Consider the following 25,852-nt stretch of genomic DNA (forward strand, 5'->3'; position numbering starts at 1 on the left):
GGAGATAGAGCTCTTTATGGGGTACTGGGCAGTGGACTGACAATTAACAGCTCAAATGATTCTTCATCCAAGAGCACAGACCCCATCCATCCATCTTACCTCAGGAGAAGCCGGGTGGGAGAATGAACACGGAGACATGGACCTCTGAAGGAGAGAAAAGAAACAGAGGGCTGTTTGATCAGTTGTATTTTCTCCCTAGGCTGCATTCTCCTTTGTGGGCTTAGTGAGACATAGACATTGTTTGACAGACAGTGTTACAGGGCTAATCGGGTAGAGTAGGTTTTGCCAGACAAAGAGAAATTACAAAATCTGATCACATCACAACTTCTAGAAAGCCCTTATTGAGTTCCACTGATCTCTGTAATAAGTCTGCTTCCCACATAGCACCCTTTTCCCTAAATAGTATAGGGCTCTGTTCAAAAGTAGTGCACTATATAATAAGGTGCCAATTGAGGCTTAGCTTGCAAGTGTTTGCATGAGAGAGAACACTACACGCAGGCAAAAACAGGCTAAATGTACCTTAGAATCACTTAACTAGTCAAACAGGTTAGCTAAAAAAGTGTAATCAATGACAATTATATTATGTTTGTCTTGATAGAACACCACTTGTGTCGTAGTAGGACAGACACAAACTCATATGATCCTTAACTGTTAATCATATAAATACATCCTGAATACAATAGGGCCATTCCAAACAAGAGAAGGATATCCGCGCCTTAAACCTTAATGGTAAACCATTAGGATTGAGAGGAAACCCTTAGCGCTGTAATATGATGGAGGGTGGTGTGTATGCCCTATGACCTCTCTGCTTCGGGGCACCTCCGATAGTTCCAGAGGCGTGTAATTGAAATGGGGTTCGTAGATCATTAAGTCTGGCCTCTCGATGTCCAGTATCGCCTTGTCTTTGGGGATGGCTGCCAAGTCCTTATAGCCAATGACCTGATTGTCCATTTTGGCCTGGAAAGAGGAATATAAGAAGAGGGAGAACATGACATGGGATTGCATTGTCATGTGAGGTGTGTGTGTGTGTGTGTGGTCTTGTTCTTCTATCCTTGTGGGGATCTGAAATCCCCAAAAGTCCCCACCAGGATAGTAAAACAAGGAAAATTCTCCCCACGAGGACAAAGGCTATTTTAAGCTTAGGGGTTAGGTTAAGGGTTCAAATTATTGTTAGAATTAGGGTTAGGGTAAGGGTTAGGTTTATGGTTAGGGGTAAAGGAAAATAGGATTCTGAATGGAAATACATTTTAGGTCCCCACGAGGATGTGTGTGGAGGAGTGGCTGCCTTATGGTGCAGACTCACTGTGATGGCCACGGCTAGGGATCCTGGGATGCTGATACCACGGAGGGAACACACACTCCCAGGTGAGGTGCGGGTCAGCTGCTGCTCCCAAACACACAAAGGGTCAAAGGTCACAGGGTCAGACACACAGCAACAACATTGAGATTGTGGCTCAGTTAGTAGAGCATGGCACTAGCAACTTCCGGGTCATATGCACTCACTTGTGTAAGTCACTCTGGATACAAGTGTCTGCTACATGGCATATACAGTACCAGTCAAAAGATTGGACACACCTACTCATTTCAGGGTGTATCTTAATTTTTTACTATTTTCTACATTGTCGAATAATAGGGAAGACATCAAAACTATGAAATAACACATATGGAATCATGTAGTAACCAACATTTTTTTTAACAAATCAAAACATATTTTAGATTTGAGATGCTTCACAGTGACAACCCTTTGCTTTGATGACAGCTTTGCACACTCTTGGAATTCTCTCAACCAGCTTCATGAGGTAGTCAACTGGCATGCATTTCAATTAACAGGTGTGCCTTGTTAAAAGTACATTTGTGGAATGTCTTAATGCGTTTGAGCCAATCAGTTGGGTTGTGACAAGATAGGGGTGGTATACAGAAGATAGGGCTATCTGGTAAAAGACCAAGTCCATATTAGGGCAAGAAGAGCTCAAATAAGCTAAGAGAAACGACCTTCCATCATTACTTTAAGGCATGAAGGTCAGTCAATCCGTCAAATTTCAAAAACGTTGACAGTTTCTTCAAGGGTAGTTGCAAAAACCGTCAAGCGCTTTGTTGAAACTGGCTCTCATGAGGACCGACACAGTAAAGGAAGACCCAGAGATACCTCTGCTGCAGAGGATAAGTTCATTAGAGTTACCAGCCTCAGAAATTTCAGCCCAAATAAACGCTTCAGAGTTCAAGTAACGAGCACATCTCAACATCACCTGTTCAGAGGAGACTGCGTGAATCAGGCCTTCATGGTCAAATTGCTACTGAAAAAAAACACTACTAAAGGACACCAATAATAAAAAGACACTTGCTTGGGCCAAGAAACACGTGCAATGGACATTAGACCAGTGGAAATCTGTCCTTTGGTCTGATGAGTCCAAATTTGAGATTCTTGGTTCCAACCGCCGTGTCTTTGTGAGACGCAGAGCAGGTGAACAGATGATCTTCGAGTGTGGTTCCCACCATGAAGCACGTAGGAAGAGGTGTGCTGGTGTGGGGGTGCTTTGCTGGTGATACTGTCAGTGATTTATTTAGAATTCAAGGCACACTTAACCAGCATGGCTACCACAGTATTCTGCAGCGATATGCCATCCCATCTGGTTTGCGCTTAGTGGGACTATAATTTGTTTTTCAACAGGACAATGACCCAACACACTGTGTAAGTGCTATTTGACCAAGGAGAGTGATGGAGTGCTGCATCAGATGACCTGGTCTGCACAATCACCCAACCTCAACCCAATTGAGATGGCTTGGGATGAGTTGGACCGCAGAGTGAAGGAAAAGCAGCCAACAAGTACTCAGCATATGTGGGAACTCCTTCAAGACTGTTTGAAAAGCATTCCAAGTGAAGCTGGTTCAGAGAACGCCAAGAGTGCAAAGCTTTCATCAAGGCAAAGGGTAGCTACTTTAAAGAATCTCAAATATATTTTGATTTATTTATTTCATAGTTTTGATGTCTTCACTATTATTCTACAATGTAGAAAATAGTAAAAATAAAGAAAAACCCTTGAATGAGTAGGTGTGTTCAAATTTTTGACTGGTATTGCACCATACTGTATTACTTCATATAAAAAATATATATAATGACGTGACGTTTGTCCATTTTTTTTATTTTTTATTTTTTACATATATGGTTCTGCATCTGTAGGATTCTGTGTAACATAGATGAACACACTTAACTTATACTGTTTCCAGATAGATAAGGTCGGAGAAAACTTTACTAGTTGGGAAATTTAACTACCTCTAAAACGTGTATGTGCACTCTAATTTGCCTTGCTACCCATCTATATTACTAGGGCAAAGTGCCACATCCACTAACATTTCTTCTCCACGATGAATGTATGTAGCGATATATAGAGAAGCATAATTCAATTCTGTATAAGTCATCAGGCAACGCTCTAATACCAACCATGATCAAAAAAAAACATACCTTTGGCATCATTTTATAGGATGACAAAAAAAATTCTCTTGAGGCTTCACTGAAAGAAAGAGAGTCCGTGTTAAACAATGAGAGAGATGATCATAAAATAGAGGTACATAAAAGTTGCAATTCAATAATGCCCACTCAGTGGCAAAGACAATTGAAACATCAATTCACAAAAGTGTCACTCAAATGAGTACCGAGCAAATCATCCTTGAAATGTGTTAGAGTGAAGTGCCATTGGACATTGAACAAGGCATTCAGTGAGATCATTGGTTGCTAATAGTACCAGTAGTAGTTCTTTATTAGTCACAAATTGCACAGTGCAGTGCCCATCACATTGCTGTATAATGTGTCTATATATACTACCGTTCAAAAGTTTCTGGTCACTTAGAAAAGTTTTGGTTTTTGAAAGAAAAGCAAATTTTTTGTACATTAAAATAACATCACATTCATCATATATACAGTTTAGACATGGTTAACGTTGTAAATGACTATTGTAGCTGGAAACGGTAGATTTTTTATGGAATATCTACATAGGCATACAGAGGCCCATTATCAGCAACCATCACTCCTGTGTTCCAATGGCACGTTGTGTTAGCTAATCCGAGTTTATTAAAAAGGCTAATTGATCATTAGAAAACCCTTTTGCAATTATCTTAGCACAGCTGAAAACTGTTGTGCTGATTAAAGAAGCAATAAAACTGGCCTTCTTTAGACTAATTGAGAATCTGGAGCATAAGCAGAAATTGCAAAGAAACTGAAGATCTCGTACAATGCTGTGTACTACTCCTTCACAGAACAGCACAAACTGGCTCTAACCAGAATATAAAAAGGAGTGTGAGGCCCCGGTGCACAACTGAGCAAGAGGACAAGTATATTAGAGTGTCTAGTTTGAGGAACAGACGCCTCACAAGTCCTCAACTGGCAGCTTCATTTAATAGTACCTGCAAAACACGTCTCAACGTCAACAGTGAAGAGGCGACTCTGGGATACTGGCCTTTTACACTTTGGATACTACATGATTCCATGTGTGTTATTTAATAGTCTTGATGTCTTCACTATTATTCTACAACGTAGAAAATAAATAAAAATAAAGAAAAACCCCGGAATGAGCAGGTGTGTCCAGACTTTTGACTGGTACCGTATATATATATATATATATATATATATATATATATATATATATATATATATATATATATATATATATATATATATATATATATATATATATATATATATACTGAGAGCACAGAAATTTAAGAACCTTCCTAATATTGAGTTGCACCCCCTTTTGCCCTCAGAACAGCATCAATTCATCGGGACATGGACTCTACAAGGTGGCGAAAGCGTTCCACAGGGATGCTGGCCCATGTTGACTCCAATGCTTCCGACAGTTGTGATAAGTTGATCATCCCTGATACACACAGGAAACTGTTGAGCGTGAAAAACCCAGCAGCATTGGAGTTCTTGACACACTCAATACCCTGTTCAAAGGCACTTACATTTTTTGTCTTGCCCATTCACCCTCTGAATGACACACATACACAATCCATGTTTCAATTGTCTCAAGGCTTAAAATCATTATTTTAGCTGTCTCCTCATCTCACTTGGATTCACCTGGTCACTCTGTCATGAAAAGAGCAGATTTGTATACTCAGTGTGTGTATATATACGGTTGAAGTCGGAAGTTTACATACACTTCGGTTGGAGTCATTAAAACTCGTTTTTCAACCACTTCACAAATTTCTTGTTAACCTCTCTGGGATATAGGGGGTGCTGTTTCGACTTAGGGAAAATTGGTCTCCAAATTAAACTGCCTAGTACTCAATTATTGCTCGTACAATATGCATATTATTGTTATTATTGGATAGAAAACACTCTCTAGTTTCTATAGCCGTTGGAATTTTGTCTCTGAGTGAAACAGAACTCCTTCTACAGCACTTTTCATGACAGGGAGTCAGATTCCAGACATCTTGGCCCCTGATCTGGGGTCGGTTTAAAGGTCCCTGTAAATGCTATGGAGAAACAGACACTGCTTACGTCAGTACGTGGTGATGCTTTGAATGTAGTCGATTGCGCAATCAGGGCCTGTATAAAACAGCAAATACCGGAAGTAGCTTCCTTTTGCTGCCTGCGCCTGACGCACGAAGGACGTCGGACTCGCCTCCTTCCAACCTGTTGTTTAGCCAGTAATATTTCTCCGGTCATGTTTTTACTCGTTATAGGTGTTAAAAACATCATAAGGTAGTTAATTTAAACCGTTTTAAAGCAATTTATATCCGTTTAGTGCGATTTTGAGGCATTTCTTTCTGAGACACTTTGAACCGCGGGGCACGTTTCCGGTTCATGCCGAACGTTAGTGGGCATTTCCACATGGCAAGAGGACAGCTTTCGACCAAAAGACGATTAGACCCAAGAAAGGATTCATTGCCCAAGATTCTGATGGAAAAACAGCTCATAGTAAGAACAATTTATGATGATAAATCGTGTTTCTGTCGAAAAATGTTAAACGCTTATGCCACCATTTTGTTTGGTATAGCTTCGCTTGGCGCAACCTGTATTGAAAAGTAAAGATAATTTAAAAAATGTAATTCAGCGATTGTATTAAGAATTAAATTGTCTATCAATCGCTGTCCACCCTGTATTTTTTAGTCAAGTTTATGAGTATTTATGTATAAGACTAGATCACTGTCTAATATGGCGCACAACATTTTCTGACCAGCTGGGTTACTTTTCTCATTGTCTAACCACGTTTTTTTGTGGCTAAATATGCACATTTTCGAACAAACTCTATATGTATGTTGTAATATGATGTTACAGGAGTGTCATCGGAAGAATTCTGAGAAGGTTAGTGAAAAAAATTAATATATTTTGGCGATGATTACGTTATCGCTCTCTTTGGCTTGAATCAATGCTCGGGTAACGTTTGCACATGTAGTATGCTAATATAACGATTTATTGTGTTTTCGCTGTAAAACACTTAGAACATCTGAAATATTGTCTGAATTCACAAGATCTGTGTCTTTCCATTGCTGTGAGCTGTTTATTTTTAAGAAATGTTTTATGATTAGTAATTAGGTAATACACGGTACTCTCTGTATTTATTCTAGTCGAGTTGTGATGGTGGGTGCAATTGTAAACTATGATTTATACCTGAAATATGCACATTTTTCTAACAAAACCTATCCTATACAATAAATATGTTATCAGACTGTCATCTGATGAGGTTTTTTCTTGGTTAGTGGCTATCAATATCTTTATTTGGCCGAATTGGTGATAGCTACAGGTGGAGAGAAAAAATGGTGGACAAAGAAAAATGGTGTCTTTTGCTAACGTGGTTAGCTAATAGATTTACATATTTTGTCTTCCCTGTAAAACATTTTAAAAATCTGAAATGGTGGCTTTATTCACAAGATCTGTATCTTTCATTTGGTGTCTTGGACTTGTGATTTTATGATATTTAGATTTTCCTTTTCATTGTGACGCGATGCTAATCAGTGAGGGGGGGGTTGGGGGTGCTAGCGTCCCAACTATCCCAGAGAAGTTAACAAACTATAGTTTTGGCAAGTCGGTTAGAACATCTACTTTGTGCATGACACAAGTACTTTTTCCAACAATTGTTTACAAACCGATTATTTTACTTATAATTCACTGTATCACAATTGCAGTGGGTCAGAAGTTTACATACACTAAGTTGACTGTGCCTTTAAACAGCTTGGAAAATTCCAGAAAATTACGTCATGGCTTTAGAAGCTTCTGATAGGCTAATTGACATCATTTGAGTCAATTGGAGGTGTAACTGTGGATGTATTTCAAGGCCTACCTTCAAACTCACTGCCTCTTTGCTTGACATCATGGGAAAATCAAAAGAAATCAGCCAAGACCTCATAAAAAACTTGTAGACCTATAAGTCTGGTTTATCCTTGGGAGCAATTTCCAAACGCCTGAAAATACCACGTTCATCTGTACAAACAAGTATAAACACCATGGGACCATGCAGCCGTCATTCCGCTCAGGTAGAAAACGCATTCTATCTCCTAGAGATGAATGTACTTTGGTGTGAAAAAGTGCAAATCAATCCCAGAACAACAGCAAAGGACCTTGTGAAGATTCTGAAGGAAACAGGTACAAAAGTACCTATATCCACATATCCACAGTAAAACGAGGCCTATATCGACATAACCTGAAAGGCCTCTCAGCAAGGAAGAAGCCACTGCTCCAAAACCGCCATAAAAAGCCTTTGCAACTGCACATGGGGACAAAGATCGTACTTTTTGGAGAAATGTCCTCTGGTCTGATGAAACAAAAATAGAACTGTTTGGCCATAATGACCATAGTTATGTTTGGAGGAAAAAGGGGGAGGCTTGCAAGCCAAAAAACATATTCCCAACCATGGAGCATGGGGGTGGCAGCATAATGTTATGAGTGTGCTTTGCTGCAGGAGGGACTGGTGCACTTCACAAAATAGATGGTATTATGAGGCAGGAAAATTATGTGGATATATTGAAGCAACATCTCAAGATATCAGTCAGGAAGTTAAAGCTTGGTCGCAAATGGGTCTTCCAAATGGACAATGACCCCAAGCATACTTCCAAAGTTGTGGCAAAATGGCTTAAGGACAACAAAGTCAAGGTATTGGAGTGGCCATCACAAAGCCCTGACCTCAATCCTATAGAACATTTGTGGGCAGAACTGAAAAAGCGTGTGCGACAAGGAGACCTACAAACCTGACTCAGTTACACCAGTTCTGTCAGGAGGAATGGGCCAAAAGTAACCCAACTTATTGTGGAAAGCTTGTGGAAGGCTACCCGAAAAGTTTGACCCAAGTTAAACAATTTAAAGGTAATGCTACCAAATACTAATTGAGTGTATGTAAACTTCTGACCCACTGGGAATGTGATGAAATAAATAAAAGCTGAAATAAATAATTCTTTCTACTATTATTCTAACATTTCACATTCTTAAAATAAAGTGGTGATCCTAACTGACCTAAGACAGGGAATTTTTACTCTGATTAAATATCAGGAATTGTGAACAACTGAGTTTAAATATATTTGGCTAAGGTGTACGTAAACTTCCGACTTCAGCTGTGTATATATTAATGGATTTTCATATTTTATTGAACAGGTAATGAGAGAAGGACAGTGGGGAAGATAGAGAGAGATTGTGTCAAAGGGGAGTAGGCCAGACTTCGGCTGTCCCCATAGGATGACTCTTTTTGCTTCCAGGTAGAATCCTTTTGGGTTCCATTTAGAACCCTCTGTGGAAAGGGGACCAAAAGGGTTCTACCTGGAACCAAAGAGGTTTCTTGAAGTGTGTTTTTTATGGGGACAGCCGAAGAACCCTTTTAGGTTCTAGATAGCAACTTTTTAACACACTGGACACATTCAACTGTTGTCTGGAATCTTCTCGATACAAACCATCATAATTCTGATTATTCTACCCATATTTCACAATAACACACATCAGGGAAATTTGAAAATGCTAACTTCCGCATTTCCATGCATTAGTGGACTGAAAAGTTGTGAGTGGATCGTTTTGAGATATGGAATCAAACAGTATGTGAAGACAGGATGTGATAATAGGGGGGAATCAGAGAGGGTACAGTACAGCGCTAGCACCTCTACATTGTCTGTTCTGGTGAACTGAAACACAAAGGGCTTAAAGAGCTGTGTCTGCTATTAAAACATTGCCCACATTTCAGGCCTGTATAACTGTATCACTCTGTCCTGCACTGCTTCATAACAGAAGGTGACTTCCTGTATTTCCAATATGGGATAACAAATTATTAAGGTCATAAGTTAAAGTGGGTACCCCGCCACTGTAAATAGCTGAGGAATAGGGCTGGAGAAATGTAACCACTCTCAAATGCATAGCTTTGGAAGGCATAGCTTTGGAAGACATAGCTTTGGAAGCAAGGACCGACCATCCGTGAGATAAAAAATATAGTTTGAACCATGCTTTCAGGATATACAGTGTTTGTTTACAATTACAGTGTTTACAAAAATTGACATAAAAAAAAATATATTTGGGGTTTTGATGGGGTTAGACAATTGAACTAAGCTCATGAGGTATAAGTTACACTCTTCAAAAACCAATGGGTATATATATTTAATTTAAAAGTCCAAAAATAGTGGAGGAGGAAGTGACTCTTTGTTAGTTCCCCCTTCTGTTTCAGCAACATTATTTGGTTTTCTTGCTGGGAAACGTAACAAAAGGGGTCTTGTTTACCATGATCATGATTCCCATGATAGTCAGTCTAATCACCTACTCTGAAGCTCCATTGTGCCCAGATACTTGAGTGGTCGAAAGACACTTGCTGTAGTTTCTATCACTGACATCCACCCTGAGGGGTTATAAGATTGGTGGAATCATTTGGAAAGTTGCATAAACACACAGGCTTATACAAATAAAAACCATGGACTTAAGTTGGAAGCGTTTGTGGAAAACCCTACATGGGACATGCTAGATAAATGTACGAAGGTGAATCTGCTCGTCATTGACATCAAAGTTGCACATGCTGATTAAATAAGTCTACACTGCTTTGGTGGAGGAGGAAATCGTTCCAGAGATGGAGGATGATGAAAAGTTTCCTACGAGTGGTAGAGTACACCCCATAGACGTGCAACTGCGAGAGGTGGAACTAAAGGCAAAATGGGAACCACAGAAATTTGAGCTTGAGCACAAGGAAAAGGAAAGAGATTGTGAGGAGAGATTGGAGCAACAGAAATGAGAGCACAGGGGAAGACAAGATGAGCGTTCAGCCAGACAATGAGAACAGGAATGTGAGCATGCCATTCGACTAAGAGAGATAGATCTGGAAACACTCCAAATCCAGTAAGGCCATCCTGCACCCTCAACAGAGTTTGATCTTGGTCAGAACAGCCGGCTTGTACTGCATTTCAACGAGCGGATTGCCACATCCCTAAAATGGCCTCGAGGTATTTGGTTACTGCTCCTCCAAGTGTTCTTGTGGGAAAAGCTCAAAGTGTATGCTGCTTTATCTCTTGATAAGAGTTCAGATTATGACATTACATTACATTTACATTTAAGTCATTTAGCAGACGCTCTTATCCAGAGTGACTTACAAATTGGTGCATTCACCTTATGATATCCAGTGGAACAACCACTTTACAATAGTGCATCTAACTCTTTTAAGGGGGGGGGGGTAGAAGGATTACTTTATCCTATCCTAGGTATTCCTTAAAGAGGTGGGGTTTCAGGTGTCTCCGGAAGGCGGTGATTGACTCCGCTGACCTGGCGTCGTGAGGGAGTTTGTTCCACCATTGGGGTGCCAGAGCAGCGAACAGTTTTGACTGGGCTGAGCGGGAACTGTACTTCCTCAGAGGTAGGGAGGCGAGCAGGCCAGAGGTGGATGAACGCAGTGCCCTTGTTTGGGTGTAGGGCCTGATCAGAGCCTGAAGGTACGGAGGTGCCGTTCCCCTCACAGCTCCGTAGGCAAGCACCATGGTCTTGTAGCGGATGCGAGCTTCAACTGGAAGCCAGTGGAGAGAGCGGAGGAGCGGGGTGACGTGAGAGAACTTGGGAAAGTTGAACACCAGACGGGCTGCGGCGTTCTGGATGAGTTGTAGGGGTTTAATGGCACAGGCAGGGAGCCCAGCCAACAGCGAGTTGCAGTAATCCAGACGGGAGATGACAAGTGCCTGGATTAGGACCTGCGCCGCTTCCTGCGTGAGGCAGGGTCGTACTCTGCGAATGTTGTAGAGCATGAACCTACAGAAACGGGTCACCGCCTTGATGTTAGTTGAGAACGACAGGGTGTTGTCCAGGATCACGCCAAGGTTCTTAGCACTCTGGGAGGAGGACACAATGGAGTTGTCAACCGTGATGACGAGATCATGGAACGGGCAGTCCTTCCCCGGGAGGAAGAGCAGCTCCGTCTTGCCGAGGTTCAGCTTGAGGTGGTGATCCGTCATCCACACTGATATGTCTGCCAGACATGCAGAGATGCGATTCACCACCTGGTTATCAGAGGGGGGAAAGGAGAAGATTAATTGTGTGTCGTCTGCATAGCAATGATAGGAGAGACCATGTGAGGATATGACAGAGCCAAGTGACTTGGTGTATAGCGAAAATAGGAGAGGGCCTAGAACAGAGCCCTGGGGGACACCAGTGGTGAGAGCACGTGGTGCGGAGACAGATTCTCGCCACGCCACCTGGTAGGAGCGACCTGTCAGGTAGGACGCAATCCAAGCGTGGGCCGCGCCGGAGATGCCCAGCTCGGAGAGGGTGGAGAGGAGGATCTGATGGTTCACAGTATCAAAGGCAGCCGATAGGTCTAGAAGGATGAGAGCAGAGGAGAGAGAGTTAGCTTTAGCAGTGCGGAGCGCCTCCGTGACACAGAGAAGAGCAGTCTCAGTTGAATGACTAGTCTTGAAACCTGACTGATTTGGATCAAGAAGGTCATTCTGAGAGAGATAGCAGGAGAGCTGGCCAAGGACGGCACGTTCAAGAGTTTTGGAGAGAAAAGAAAGAAGGGATACTGGTCTGTAGTTGTTGACATCGGAGGGATCGAGTGTAGGTTTTTTCAGAAGGGGTGCAACTCTCGCTCTCTTGAAGACGGAAGGGACGTAGCCAGCGGTCAAGGATGAGTTGATGAGCGAGATGAGGTAAGGGAGAAGGTCTCCGGAAATGGTCTGGAGAAGAGAGGAGGGGATAGGGTCAAGCGGGCAGGTTGTTGGGCGGCCGGCCGTCACAAGACGCGAGATTTCATCTGGAGAGAGAGGGGAGAAAGAGGTCAAAGCACAGGGTAGGGCAGTGTGAGCAGAACCAGCGGTGTCGTTTGACTTAGCAAACGAGGATCGGATGTCGTCGACCTTCTTTTCAAAATGGTTGACGAAGTCATCAGCAGAGAGGGAGGAGGGGGGAGGAGGGGGAGGAGGATTCAGGAGGGAGGAGAAGGTGGCAAAGAGCTTCCTAGGGTTAGAGGCAGATGCTTGGAATTTAGAGTGGTAGAAATTGGCTTTAGCAGCAGAGACAGAAGAGGAGAATGTAGAGAGGAGGGAGTGAAATGACACTGATAAAGCTGCTATCCTTCAGGCTTACAAGCTGTTTTTTCATATCCGTCTGTTTGTCATTACTGCTGTGAGAAAATACACATAGTCTCTTTGTGTCCTAAGTTGAAACATATAAAATGAGAGAGAGAAAAAGCAGTTTATTCTTCTGGGAGCACTCTAGTCCATTAAGTCTCTGGTTGGCACTGGTGCATCTCCTAAACAAGATTTTGGATCAGATGTGTATGAATCCTTTGTTTCAGATAGGTTCATATCTCTGCAGAGCGGCGATGCTGTTAAGCAGCCGGTGAAGATACTGCAAGACACTGGGGCAGACCAGTCCTTCATTTTGGTGGGTGTTTTGCTTTTGTATGACTAGTACAAGGCGTGACGATGGGTTGCATAGAAGTTCCTTTGTATAATGTGGAACTCGAGTCTGATCTTATTTCTGGATCCGTTGTCATTGGAGTGAGGCCTAGCCTACCGGTGAAGGGGTTCTCATTCATTTTAGAAAATGATTCGACCGGAGGGAAGGTCGTGCCAAATCCTGTTGTTAGTAAGGAACCCAGAGTAGAGCAACCTGATGGGTTATCAGAGAAGTATCCTAGAGTGTTCCCAGCATGTGGCGTTACACGTGCTATGTCTAAGAAAGGCACCAGGAGCAAGTCTATAGTTGAGGAGGATGTCAGCGATCCCACCATGGTTGATTTGTCTGAGACATTTATGGGTGATTCTGATTTCGGTAAACCTCCTTAGTTGACCTATCCTTTGAAAAACCCCAAAGGTGAATGACTTTGTAGGACCGCTGAAGGAAGAGAGGGTTCCTACAGTTCACACTTCAATGTCAAGGAAGCAGCTGATTGCTAAACAGACATACTTCCAGAGGAAAAGTTTGATGAAGACAGTGAGGGTTACTTTGACAGAGATGGTGTTCTAATGAGGAAATGGCATTATTGCGCCACATCTCAGCAAGAAGATTGGCCCAGTGTATCTCAAATTGTTGTTTCAGTTACGCTTCGACAAGAGATACTGAGTTGGCTCACGATGGTGGCATAGCAGGCCATCTTGGGGTCAACAAGACGTATGAACATCTTTCACTCGTTCTCTGCGCAATCAGGATTGAGACACATCAGTAGCCAGTACAACTCAGATCCTCTGCAAACATGTGTGACAAGCCAGATCTCGCTAAAGTCGCTAACTTCGACAAGACCAAATTGAAGAAGACCGAGACACAAGAGAAAAATCCCTTGCCCACCAAAGAAACCATCGAACAGGAGAAGAAAGCAACAGCACGAAGCCCAAGCCTCTGCTATGCACTGTACATTCCACAAGCATTGCCTTTTTCAGCTCTTAGCTGTGTAACTCAAAACCCAAGTTGCATTGTGATTGAACAAAAGCAATGACTGTACAGCCCCTCCCTAGAACGTTTTGACCGATGTTATTGTGAGTATGGCAAAATGCTTGTGCTTCTAGTTCCGACAGTGCAGCAACATCTAATAAGTAATCTAACAATTCCGCAAAAACTACCCAATACACACAAATATAAATAAAGGATGGAATAAGAATATATACTGAACATAGAAATACAGTTGAAGTCGGAAGTTTACATACACCTTAGCCAAATACATTTAAATTCAGTTTTTTTTTTTTACAAATCCTGACATTTAATCAGAGTAAAAATTCCCTGTTTTAGGTCAGTTAGGATCACCACTTTATTTTAAGAATGTGAAATGTCAGAATAATAGTAGCGAGAATGATTTATTTCAGCTTTTGTTTATTTCATCACATTCCCAGTGGGTCAGAAGTTTACATACACTCAATTAGTATTTGGTAGCATTGCCTTCAAATTATTTAACTTGGGTCAAACGTTTTGAGTAGCCTTTCACAAGCTTCCCACAATAGGTTGGGTGAAATGTGGCCCAATCCTCCTGACAGAGCTGGTGTAACTGAGTCCGGTTTGTAGGCCTCCTTGCTCGCACACGCTTTTTCAGTTCTGCCCACAAATGTTCTATAGGGTTGAGGTCAGGGCTTTCTGATGCCCACTCCAATACCTTGACTTTGTTGTCCTTAAGCCATTTTGCCACAACTTTGGAAGTATGCTTGGGGTCATTGTCCATTTGGAAGACCCATTTGCGACCAAGCTTTATCTTCCTGACTGATGTCTTGAGATGTTGCTTCAATATATCCACATAATTTTCCTGCCTCATGATGCCATCTATTTTGTGAAGTGCACCAGTCCCTCCAGCAGCAAAGCACCCCCACAACATGATTCTGCCACCCCCGTGCTTCATGGTTGGGATGGTGTTCTTTGGCTTGCAAGCCTCCCCCTTTTCCCTCCAAACATAACGATGGTCATTATGGCCAAACAGTTCTATTTTTGTTTCATCAGACCAGAGGACATTTCTCCAAAAAGTACGATCTTTGTCCCCATGTGCAGTTGCAAACCGTAGTCTGGCTTTTTTATGGCGGTTTTGGAGCAGTGACTTCTTCCTTGCTGAGCGGCCTTTCAGGTTATGTCGATATAGGACTCATTTTACTGTGGATATAGATACTTTTGTACCTGTTTTCTCCAGCATCTTCACAAGGTCCTTTGCTGTTGTTCTGGGATTGATTTGCACTTTTCGCACCAAAGTACGTTCATCTCTAGGAGACAGAACACGTCTCCTTCCTGAGCGGATTGACGGCTGCGTGGTCCCATGGTGTTTATACTTGCATACTATTGTTTGTACAGATGAACGTGGTAACTTCAGGCGTTTGGAAATGTCTCCCAAGGATGAGCCAGACTTGGAGGTCTAACCAGACTTGGAGGTCTTGGCTGATTTATTTTGATTTTCCTCATGATGTCAAAGAGGCACTGAGTTTGAAGGTATGCCTTGAAATACATCCACAGGTACACCTCCAATTGACTCAAATGATGTCAATTAGCCTATCAGAAGCTTCTAAAGCCATTTTCTGGAATTTTCCAAGCTGTTTAACGGCACAGTCAACTTAGTGTATGTAAACTTTTGACCCACTGGAATTGTGATACAAAAAATATAAAAACACAACATGCAAAAGTGTTGGTCCCATCTTACATGAGCTGAAAAAAAATAAAAGATCCCGGAAATGTTCCATACGCACAAAAATATTATTTCACTCAAGTTTTGAGCACAAATTTGTTTACATCCCTGTTAGTGAGCATTTCTCCTTTACCAAGGTGAAATAATAAGTGAAATAATCGGTTTGTAAACAATTGTTGGAAAAATTACTTGTGTCATGCACAAAGTAGATGTCCTAACCGACTTGCCAAAACTATAGTTTTAACTTCTCTAGGGTAGGGGGCAGCATTCGGAATTTTGGATGAAAAGCATGCCCAAATTAAACTGCCTGTTTCTCGGGCCCAGAAGATATGATATGCATATAACTGGTAGATTTGGATAGAAGACACTCTAAAGTTTCCAAAACTGTTAAAATAGTGTCTGTGAGTATAACAGAACTGATTTGGCAGGCGAAAACCTGAGAAAAATCCATTCGGGAAGTATTTTTTTGGGGGGGGTTTTGTAGTTTTCTATTCAATGCCATTACAGTATCCATTGACTTAGGACTCAAATTGCAGTTCCTATGCCTTCCACTAGATGCCAACAGTCTTTAGAAATTGTTTCAGGCTTGTATTCTGAAAAATGAGGAAGTAAGAGCAGTCTGAATGAGTGGACCCTAAAGTGTCACAGAGCTTTTTCATGCGCGCGACCGAGAGAGTGCCTTTCTTGTTTACCTTTTATATTGACGACGTTATTGTCCGGTTGAAATATTATCGATTATTTCGGCTAAAAACAACCTGAGGTTTGAATATAAACATCGTTTGACATGTTTCTATGAACTTTACGGATACAATTTTGATTTTTTGTCTGCCTGTTTTGACTACGTTTGAGCCTGTGGATTACTGAAGAAAACACGCAAACAAAATTGAGGTTTTTGGATATAAAGAGACTTTATCGAACAAAAGGCACATTTATTGAGTAAATGAATGTCTGCTGAGTGCAACCATATGAAGATCATCAAAGGTAAGGGATTAATTGTATCTCTATTTCTGACTTGTGTAACTCTTCTACTTGGCTGGTTACTGTTTGTAATGATTTGTCTGCTGGGCTATGTTCTCAAATAATCGTAAGGTATGCTTTCGCCGTAAAGCATTTTTTAAATCTGACACCGTGGTTCGATTCACAAGAAGTTAATCTTTAAACCTATGTAAAATATGTTTTGTTTTCCGAATTTTAATAATGAGTATTTCTGTATTTGAATTTGGCGCCCAGCAGTTTCACTGGCTGTTGAAGAGGTGGGATGCTAACGTCTCACGTACCCAAGAGAGGTTAACAAGAATTTTGTGGAGTGGTTGAAAAACGAGTTTTAATGACTCCAACATAAGTGTATGTAAACTTCCATCTTCAACTGTATATATATATAATATGTCTTACAGAGCCTTTCCATAAGTCCACTCAAGTTTCTTCAACTGTCTTCTCACTGTGATTAGAGCGATGTTGATGTTGTGCTGTGATGCCAGCAGATTCCAGACTGCATTTACCGCTCGCCCATCATCTTCAACCAAGTTGATGGCTTGAATAGTCTCGCTGGAAATTCAATATAATGTAAAAGTGATGACCAGCAGGGTCAAATATTATACACAGTGGTTATAGAGGGTGCAACAGGTCAGCACCTCAGGAGAAAATGTCAGTTGGCTTTTCATAGCTGAGCATTCAGAGGTCAAGACAGCAAGTGTGTGAGAGAGAGAGAGAAAATATCGAAAAACACAAAGTAACATGTGTTAATGAGTTCCGATAGCCAATCTATTATCAAACAATTAGTTTAATAGCCCGGCTATTGTAGGTGTGAAAATTCCCCCCAACAAACAATAGACTACCTGCTTGTGGTCAACTATTTCAGCACCGTTTCGTGCTGCTCTGCTCTGGTTTTGATAAATGAATTGAAATTTTATTTTCACTTAATCTCCGTTTTGGTATTGGTTAGACTACAATTAGGGTGTGGAAATGTTAGGATTATTTTGCTTTTAGTACTGTAGCCTACTCCCGACCGGTCACGTTGTACAGTGCCATATTTTCCTAATGGAAACCCTAAGGGTTTTGTTTTTCTTGGAATAGAAACACCATAATAATAATAATCAAATTAATTAAGCAAAATGTATTCAAATCAATCCCATATACTACGTTCTTACAAAAAAAGGTTTTAAATTCTCTAGTACAGCCAATATTAAAGACTGTCAAATGCTTCTCAAAGATGCCCACTTGTGGACAAACTAGCACTAACTAGCATTAATGGCAACAATGGCTGACACTTAAATAACCTGCCATAGAATTTTGCGGCAGCCGGTGTGCTGCAGTGTGATTTAACTTCACAGGAAGAACCACCGTAGAGGATTAACACCTTTAGTTGGCTCTCACTATTTGATTTCAAGAACAAAACAATCGTTTTTCTCTATCATTTTGGTTTGCGTCCTGTTTTTAAGTTTGGTGTGGGTTTTTATTTTGTTTGCCTCTTCTTGGGAAAATTTAGTGGGCACTCATGGTGGTTTCCAGTTGTCAACTTTCAGTGGACACCCCCATGAGTGTCTTTCAGAACCCATCCTAAAACCCCATCTGTTTCGTTTTGGTTGTGGTCAGTGACTCTGTTAGTTCCCCCTTCTGTTTGAGCAACATTATTTGGTTTTCTTGCTGGGGAGTGTAAAAATGTAACAACTGCAGATTTCCCCTTTAAATGGATACTTCTGAATTTTGGCAAGGAGGCCCTTTATCTATCAGATGAACTGGCGGATACCATTTGTATGTCTCTGTGTCCAGAATGAAGGAAGTTAGAGGTAGTTTTGCGAGCCAATGCTAACTAGCGTTAGCGTAATGACTAGAAGTCTATGCGTATCTGCTAGCATGCTAGTAGATACCCATAGACTTCCAGTCTGAGTTAATAACTTAAAAGTTATGTTTCGTAGGACCATATCTATAAATGGCATACACTTTTCTAAATAACAGAAGTCTTACCTCAGACAAGAAAATGAATAATTTCTGTCACTTTGGGGTTATTCATCCCAAGCTCTGACCTAGAAGACAAAATAGAAATGTGATTATATGACAAATTGCTAAATATTCTCACATTTGGGGTATTCCTATTATTTTGTGATATGATAGCTTTTGAGAGTAAACCAGCAAAGTATATTAAAAGATTTAAATATCTACAGCCTTTTATAGTCCAATTTTGTAGTATGGTTTAGAAAAGCAACTCAGACAGACAGACACCCTCATCATAGATACGATGGAACTAGGTACACATCTAGGATCAGCATCCACTCCCCCAATTCTAACTTTAAACATGAATGGTGAAAATGCAAAAGTGACCCAATATCAGCGTCTATGGGGAACCTCACCCTACTCGACTAGTTCTGACAGTGGGGTCTTTCCCCATTGGTCCATGATGGTTCAATAACACCAGAAGACCCTAAATACACAACATAGCCTGTTCTCTCAATGGGAATTCACCATTGATCATCTGATCAAATACTGATCCCATTGAAATAACTCAGAGTTAGAGATAACAGAGACAAGCAAAAGACATCAGGTCATATATATGCACTGAGCAAAATATGCTATTATTTTGAAATACAGTACTGTAGAAACCTCTACTAATCACTACATATAGCATACTTTATGCACAGTTATGATTGCAAATTACAAATCCTTTCAAGTAATTTCACATGCCATGAAACATGTTAGAATTGTAATCGATGTTACTTCTCATTGGCAAGAAAATATGTGTTGATGAGAATATCAGTTGGTACAATGGAAACCAATCCTAACCTTAACCATTAGTGGGGAAAATACCAAATGGACCCAACATCTGCGTCTAGTAGCAACTGAAGAGCATGCAGTAGAGATGGAGGTTCCACGGGATTCCAAAGGAGACATGGAGGTGGTGTTCTGTAACATTTGTCCTTGGGATTCTCTTTCAAACTAATGCTTAGGATCAATCAATATGGAGATCAAGTGTCTGCTGCTCCAATTTTCCTTTGTAGCCATCCACCCTCTCCAAATAGAGGACAGCCATCGCATCTGCTAAATTATATTGTTGGTTTTAAAATATTACAACATTCCAGAGAGACAGGAGGAATTATGGCCATAATCCACAAAAAATATAATAAAATAAAATAAAAACATATTTGTTACATATGCTGTCAAGGACAGCTTTTCTCCATCTAAGTAACATTGCAAAAATCAGAAACTTTCTGTCCAAAAATGATGCAGAAAAATGTATTCATGCTTTTGTCACTTCTAGGTTAGACTACTGCAATGCTCTACTTTCCGGCTACCTGGATAAAGCACTAAATAAACTTCAGTTAGTGCTAAACACGGCTGCTAGAATCTTGACTAGAACCCCAAAATGTTATTATATTACTCCAGTGCTAGCCTCTCTACACTGGCTTCCTGTTAAGGCCAGGGCTGATTTCAAGGTTTTACTGCTAACCTACAAAGCATTACATGGGCTTGCTCCTACCTATCTTCCCGATTTGATCTCTGCCGTATATACCTACACGTACGGTACGGTCACAAGATGTAGGCCTCCTTATTGTCCCTAAAATTTATACGCAAACAGCCGGAGGCAGGGCTTTCTCCTATAGAGCTCCATTTTTATGGAATGGTATGCCAATCCATGTGAGAGATGCAGACTCGGTCTCAACCTTTAAGTCTTTATTGCAGAGTCATCTCTTCAGTAGATCCTATGATTGAGTGTAGTCTGGCCCAGGAGTGTGAAGGTGATCGGAAATGCACTGGAGCAACGAACCGCCCTCGCTGTCTCTGTCTGGCTGGTTCCCCTGTCTCCACTGGGATTCTGCCTCAAACCCTATTACAGGGGCTGAGTCACTGGCTTACTGGTGCACTTCCATGCCGTCCCTAGAAGGGGTGCGCCACTTGAGTGGGTTGAGTCACTGGCGTGATTTCCTGTCCGGGTTGGCGCCCCCCCTTGAGTTCGTGCCGTGGGGGAGATCTTCGTGCGCTATACTCGGCCTTGTCTCAGGATGATAAGTTCATGGTTGAAGATATCCCTCTAGTGGTGTTGGGGCTGTGCTTTGGCTAAGTGGGGTTATATCCTGCCTGATTGGCCCTGTCCGGGGGAATCGTCAGACGGGGCCACAGTGTCTCCCGACCCCTCTTATCTCAGCCTACAGTATTTATGCTGCAACAGTTTATGTGTCGGGGGGATAGGGTCAGTCTGTTATGTCTGGAGTATTTCTCCTGTCATATCCAGTGTCCTGTGTGAATTTTGACCCTGCTGGTCATCTATGAACATTTCATTTCTTGGCCATGTTCTGTTATAATCTCCACCCGGCACAGCCAGAAGAGGACCGGCCATCATATCCTGGTTCCTCTCTAGGTTTCTTCCAAGGTTCCGGCCATTCTAGGGAGTTTTACCTAGCCACGTGCTTCTAAACCTACATTGCTTGCTGTTTTGAGTTTTAGGCTGGGTTTCTGTGGAGCACTTTGTGACATCAGCTGATGTAAGAAGAGCTTTATAAAACTGTCTGATTGAATAACATAACAATAACAGGGCTATATACAGGGGGTACCTGTGAGAAGCAGCAGTGTAAAAACAAAAAGGGGGGGGGGGGGGGGGGTCAATGTAAATAGTCTGGGTGGCCATTTGATTAATTGATAACTTGTTTGGGATAGGGGGCAGTATTTTGACGTCCGGATGAAAAGCATGCCCAAATTAAACTGTCTGTTACTCAGGCCCAGAAGCTAGGATATGCATATAATTGGTATATGTGGATAGAAAACACTCTAAAGATTCTACAACCGTTAAAATTATGTCTGTGAGTATAACAGAACTGATATGGCAGGCAAAAACTCAAGGACAAACCATCTTCCCCCCAAAAATTCAGCCTACCACTATTTTCAATGGCTATCACTTTTATTATAAGGCGAAATCCTCCCAGATTGCAGTTCCTAGGGCTTCCACTAGATGTCAACAGTCTTTAGAAAGAGTTTCAGGCTGGTTTTTGGAAAAATTTGCCAGAAATGGAAGTTTTTCTAGGTGACTCCCATTTTGGCTGTAGTGTTTCCAAGCGTTTGAATGAGAGCACGTTCTTTGGTATTTTTCTCCGGTAAAGACAATAACAATTCTCAGTCTTAAATTTTAGCATTTATTTACATATTAGGGTACCTAAGGTTTGATTATAAACGTTGTTTGACTTGTTTGGAAAAGTTTTGTATGCATTTTGTATGCATTCTGATGGAGGGAAACTGGGTGGATTATTGACTGAAGCGCGCCAGCTAAACTGAGTTTTTATGGATACAAAGAAGGACTTTATCGAACAAAAGGACCATTTGTGAAGTAACTGGGACCTTTTGGAGTGCCAACAGAAGAAGATCATCAAAGGTAAGGCATTTATTATATCACTATTTCTGACTTTCTTGTCGCACCTGCCTGGTTGAAATATGTTTTTCATGTGTTTGTATGCGGGGCGCTGTCCTCAGATAATCGCATGGTGTGCTTTCGCCGTAAAGCCTTTTTGAAATCGGACACAGCTGCTGGATTAACAAGAAGTTAAGCTTTATTTTGATGTATTACACTTGTGATTTTATGAAAGTTAAATATTTATAATACTGTAGTTTGAATTTGGCACTCTGCAATGTCACTGGATGTTGTCAAATCTATCCTGCTAACGGGATTCGAGCTTAAGGGATCCCTAAGAGGTTTTAAGCAGTCTTATGGCTTGGGAGTAGAAGCAGTTAAGGAGCCTTTTGGACCTAGACTTGGCTCTCCGGTACCACTTGCCGTGCGGTTGCAGAGATTTGAGTCTTTGACTTGAGTGGCTGGAGTCTTTGACAATTTTTTGGGCCTTCCACCGACACCGTCTAGTATATAGGTCCTGGATGGCAGGAAGCTTGGCCCCAGTGATGTACTAGGCGTACGCACTACCCTCTGTCGTGCATTACAGTCAGATGCTGCGCAGATGCAATACCAGGCGGTGATGCAACCGGTCAGGATGTTCTCGATGATATAGCTGTAGAATGTTTTGATGATCTGGGGACGCATACCAAATATTTACAATCTCCTGGGGGGGTAAAGGTGTTGTCATGCCCTCTTCACAACTGTCTTGGTGTGTTTGGGCCATGATCATTTGTTGGTGATGTTGACACCAAGGAACTTGAAACTCTCGACCCGCTCTACTACTTGATCAGCCCTCCTTTTCCTGAAGTCTACGAGCAGCTCCTTTGTCTTGCTGACATTGAGGAAGAGGTTGTTTTCCTGGCACCACACCGCCAGGTCTCTGACCTCCTCCTTATAGGCTGTCTCATCGTTGTCAGTGATCAGGCCTACCACTGTTGTCTTCAGCAAACGTACGGATGGTGTTGGAGTTGTGCTTGGCCACATAGTTGTCGGTGAACAGGGAGTACAGGAGGGGACTAAGCACGCACCTCTGAGGGGCCCCGTGTTGTGGATCCGTATGGCAGATGTGTTGTTGCCTACCCTTACCACCTGGGGGTGGCCCGTCATGAAGTCCAGGATTCAGTTGCAGAGGGAGGTGTTTAGTCCCAGGGTCCATAACTGAGTGATGAGCTTTGTGGGAACTATGGTGTTGAACGCTGAGCTGTAGTCAATGAATAGCATTTTCACATAGGTGTTCCTTTTGTCCAGGTGGGAAAGGGCAGTGTGGAGTGTGATTGAAATTGCGTCATCTGTTGGGGCAGTATGTGAATTGGAGTGGGTCTAGGGTTTCCGGACTGATGTTGTTGATGTGAGTTATGACCAGCCTTTCAAAGCACTTCATGGCTACTGACGTTAGTGCTAAGGGGCGGTAGTCATTTAGGCAGGTTACCTTTGCTCTCTTGGGCACAGACACTATGGTGGTCTACTTGAAACATGAAGGTATTACTCGGTCAGGGAGACGTTGAAAATGTCAGTGGAGACACTGCGCAAGTGCATGCTCTGAGTACACCTCCTGGTAATCCGTCTGGCCCCGCAGCCTTGTGAATGTTGACCTGTTTAAAGTTCTTGCTCACATCGGCTACAGAGAGTGTGATCACACAGTCGTCCGGAACAGCTAGTGCTCTCATGCATGCTTCAGTGTTGCTTGCCTCGAAACGAGCATGAAAGGCATTTAGCTCGTCTAGTAGGCTTGCGTTACTGGGCAGCTCGTGACTGGGTTTCCCTTTGTAGTCCGTAATAATTTGCAAGCCCTGCGACATCCGATGAGCGTCAAAATCTGTGTAGTAGGATTCAATCTTAGTCCTGTAACGACACTTTGCATGTTTGATGGTTCATCTGAGGGCATAGCGGGATTTCTTTAAGTGTCCGGATTAGTGTCCCGCTCCTTGAAAGCGGCAGCTCTAGCCTTTAGCTTGGTGCGGATGTTGTCTGTAATCCATGGCTTCTGATAGGGATATGTATGTACGGTCACTGTGGGGACGATGTTGTCGATGCACTTATTGATGAAGCCGGTGACTGATGTGGTATACTCCTCAATGAATCCTGGAACATATTCCAGTCTATGCTAGCAAAACAGTCCTGTAGCATAGCATCCGCGTCATCTGACCACTTCCGTATTGAGCGAGACACTGCTACTTCGTGCTTTAGTTTTTGCTTGTAAGCAGGAATCGGGAGGATAGAATTAGGGTCAGATTTGACAAATGGAGGGCGAGGGAGAGCTTTGTATGCGTCTCTTTGTGTTGAATAAAGCTGGTCTTGTTTTTTTCCCCTCTCGTTGCACATGTGATTTGCTGGTAGAAATGAGGTAAAATGGATTTAAGTAGTGGAGTGATCATCAAATATCATATTATTCCTTATAAACCAGTGCTTTATTCACGCCAATCTCAAACAGACGAAAATGCGACAATCTTGAGCTATGTTTAAGACCAAATCCTGAAAAGTGATATATTGTTGATTAACACTAGCAATCACTTCTGAATAGCTACGGTGGACCATTCTCACACATGATGTCTCATGATGGCAGACCAAGATACAATGCATCCTTTATCCAAACATGATAAGAGAAAAAGTCAATACTGTTGCCAAACAGCTTGCAATGGAGGCTCTGTTGCCTGGGGCATAGTTACTGTATCAATAGGAGAGGGAGTGTGGAGGAATGGGCTCTGAAGTGTGTGGGCAAAGTCAGGCTTGTATCAGGTTACGTTTCCCTGTGTGTGCTGCTCAATGCATGTGTAGTTGACTGATGTTCATCCCAAATGGCGATAAATGGCACCCTACTCCCTACATAGTGCACTACTTTTGACAAGAGCCCTAAGGACCCTGGTCAAAAGAAGTGCACTATATAGGGACTAGGGTGCCATTTGGGACAAAAATAGAGACACGTGCCACATCTGCCCTGCTTGCATTGTTTTGGCATTGATTTGGATTGCAATGTGTTCTGCAGAGGCTTTACCAGCTCAAACTGGGGAGGCCTTTACACAGCAAACACCTACAGTACCCAGCTCACAGAGAGGGTGAGTCATGCTGTAGCCTTCTTAACAAACAAGGATCTCATAGTGATGTAGGATTTTAATCCTGCAGCAACAGGAAATGTGAATTATTATATGTATTATAATTAATGCATTTTTTGTGTAGGGGTTGATACATTTTTCATTAGGGCAAATCAAGTTTGACATTTTAAAGTGGAAATTACAAATTTTAGAAGCCTTTTAAAAACCTTGAATTCACTACAAGTTTGCATTTCTTGCTGGGCAGGAAAATTCTCAGCAACAAAAGAGTGATCAAATTAAGATCCTACGTTTCATAAGGGGGCATGAAAAAGCAGCTATGGAAAATAGTGCATCCACTTAACCAAGCCTCCCTTCTACCCCTGCATACAAAAAAACAACAATAAGGACACAAGCATTTTTCTGCATGGTTGTACTCCTGTTTTAGTTGTTGTTTTTCATAGTGCATTTTACAGTCTTAACAATGATACATGTATTGAGATGGGATGTTGTGTTCTGCGGAAGGCAATTGCTCGGTGAACAGGGGCACTTTTATCCTTTCATATACTCTACTGTAACCGTCACCAATAGCTCCAATAGCTCTCTACAAGGACAAGGATGGCGCTTTCTCACAGTTAATATTACATTCTAGGGGTGAAACAGTACGTGTATTCGTATTGAACCGTTCGGTACAGGGTCCATGGTGCACGGTTCGGTACGCACTGTGAACCGAACAATACATTCATCATATATATAGCTAAAAATATATATAGCTAGAAATATATATATAGTAAAAAAAATATGATTGCATAAACCAATGGCGTATAAATGAACATGGGAAAAATATCCACATAGTCATAAAGTTGTCATAAAAAAAAAAAAGATGTTTCGTCTCGTAGCTCCGCTCATATTCGTATGCAGCTCCG

General features: G+C 41.9%; 1 protein-coding gene across 10 annotated transcripts in view; it reads right to left on the minus strand.

The window, feature by feature from the left end:
• LOC129853957 (dematin-like) overlaps positions 1-25,852 on the minus strand; it is an 84,983-nt gene that overhangs the window by 37,150 nt on the left and 21,981 nt on the right. For 4 of the 10 annotated variants that reach the window (XM_055920504.1, XM_055920503.1, XM_055920511.1 and 1 more), the window contains 4 exons: positions 3,461-3,509; positions 1,304-1,384; positions 802-957; positions 100-144 (listed from right to left, as the gene is read on the minus strand). In XM_055920504.1, the coding sequence (XP_055776479.1) occupies positions 100-144; positions 802-957; positions 1,304-1,384; positions 3,461-3,509 (331 nt within the window). Of the gene's footprint in view, positions 1-99; positions 145-801; positions 958-1,303; positions 1,385-3,460; positions 3,510-16,922; positions 17,076-18,494; positions 18,554-25,852 lie in introns of all 10 variants that reach the window. The other 6 variants (XM_055920507.1, XM_055920510.1, XM_055920506.1 and 3 more) reach the window with 3 other exon arrangements.

The sequence above is a fragment of the Salvelinus fontinalis genome, chromosome 4, assembly GCF_029448725.1.
Source record: "Salvelinus fontinalis isolate EN_2023a chromosome 4, ASM2944872v1, whole genome shotgun sequence".
Taxonomy (NCBI): Eukaryota; Metazoa; Chordata; class Actinopteri; order Salmoniformes; family Salmonidae; genus Salvelinus; species Salvelinus fontinalis.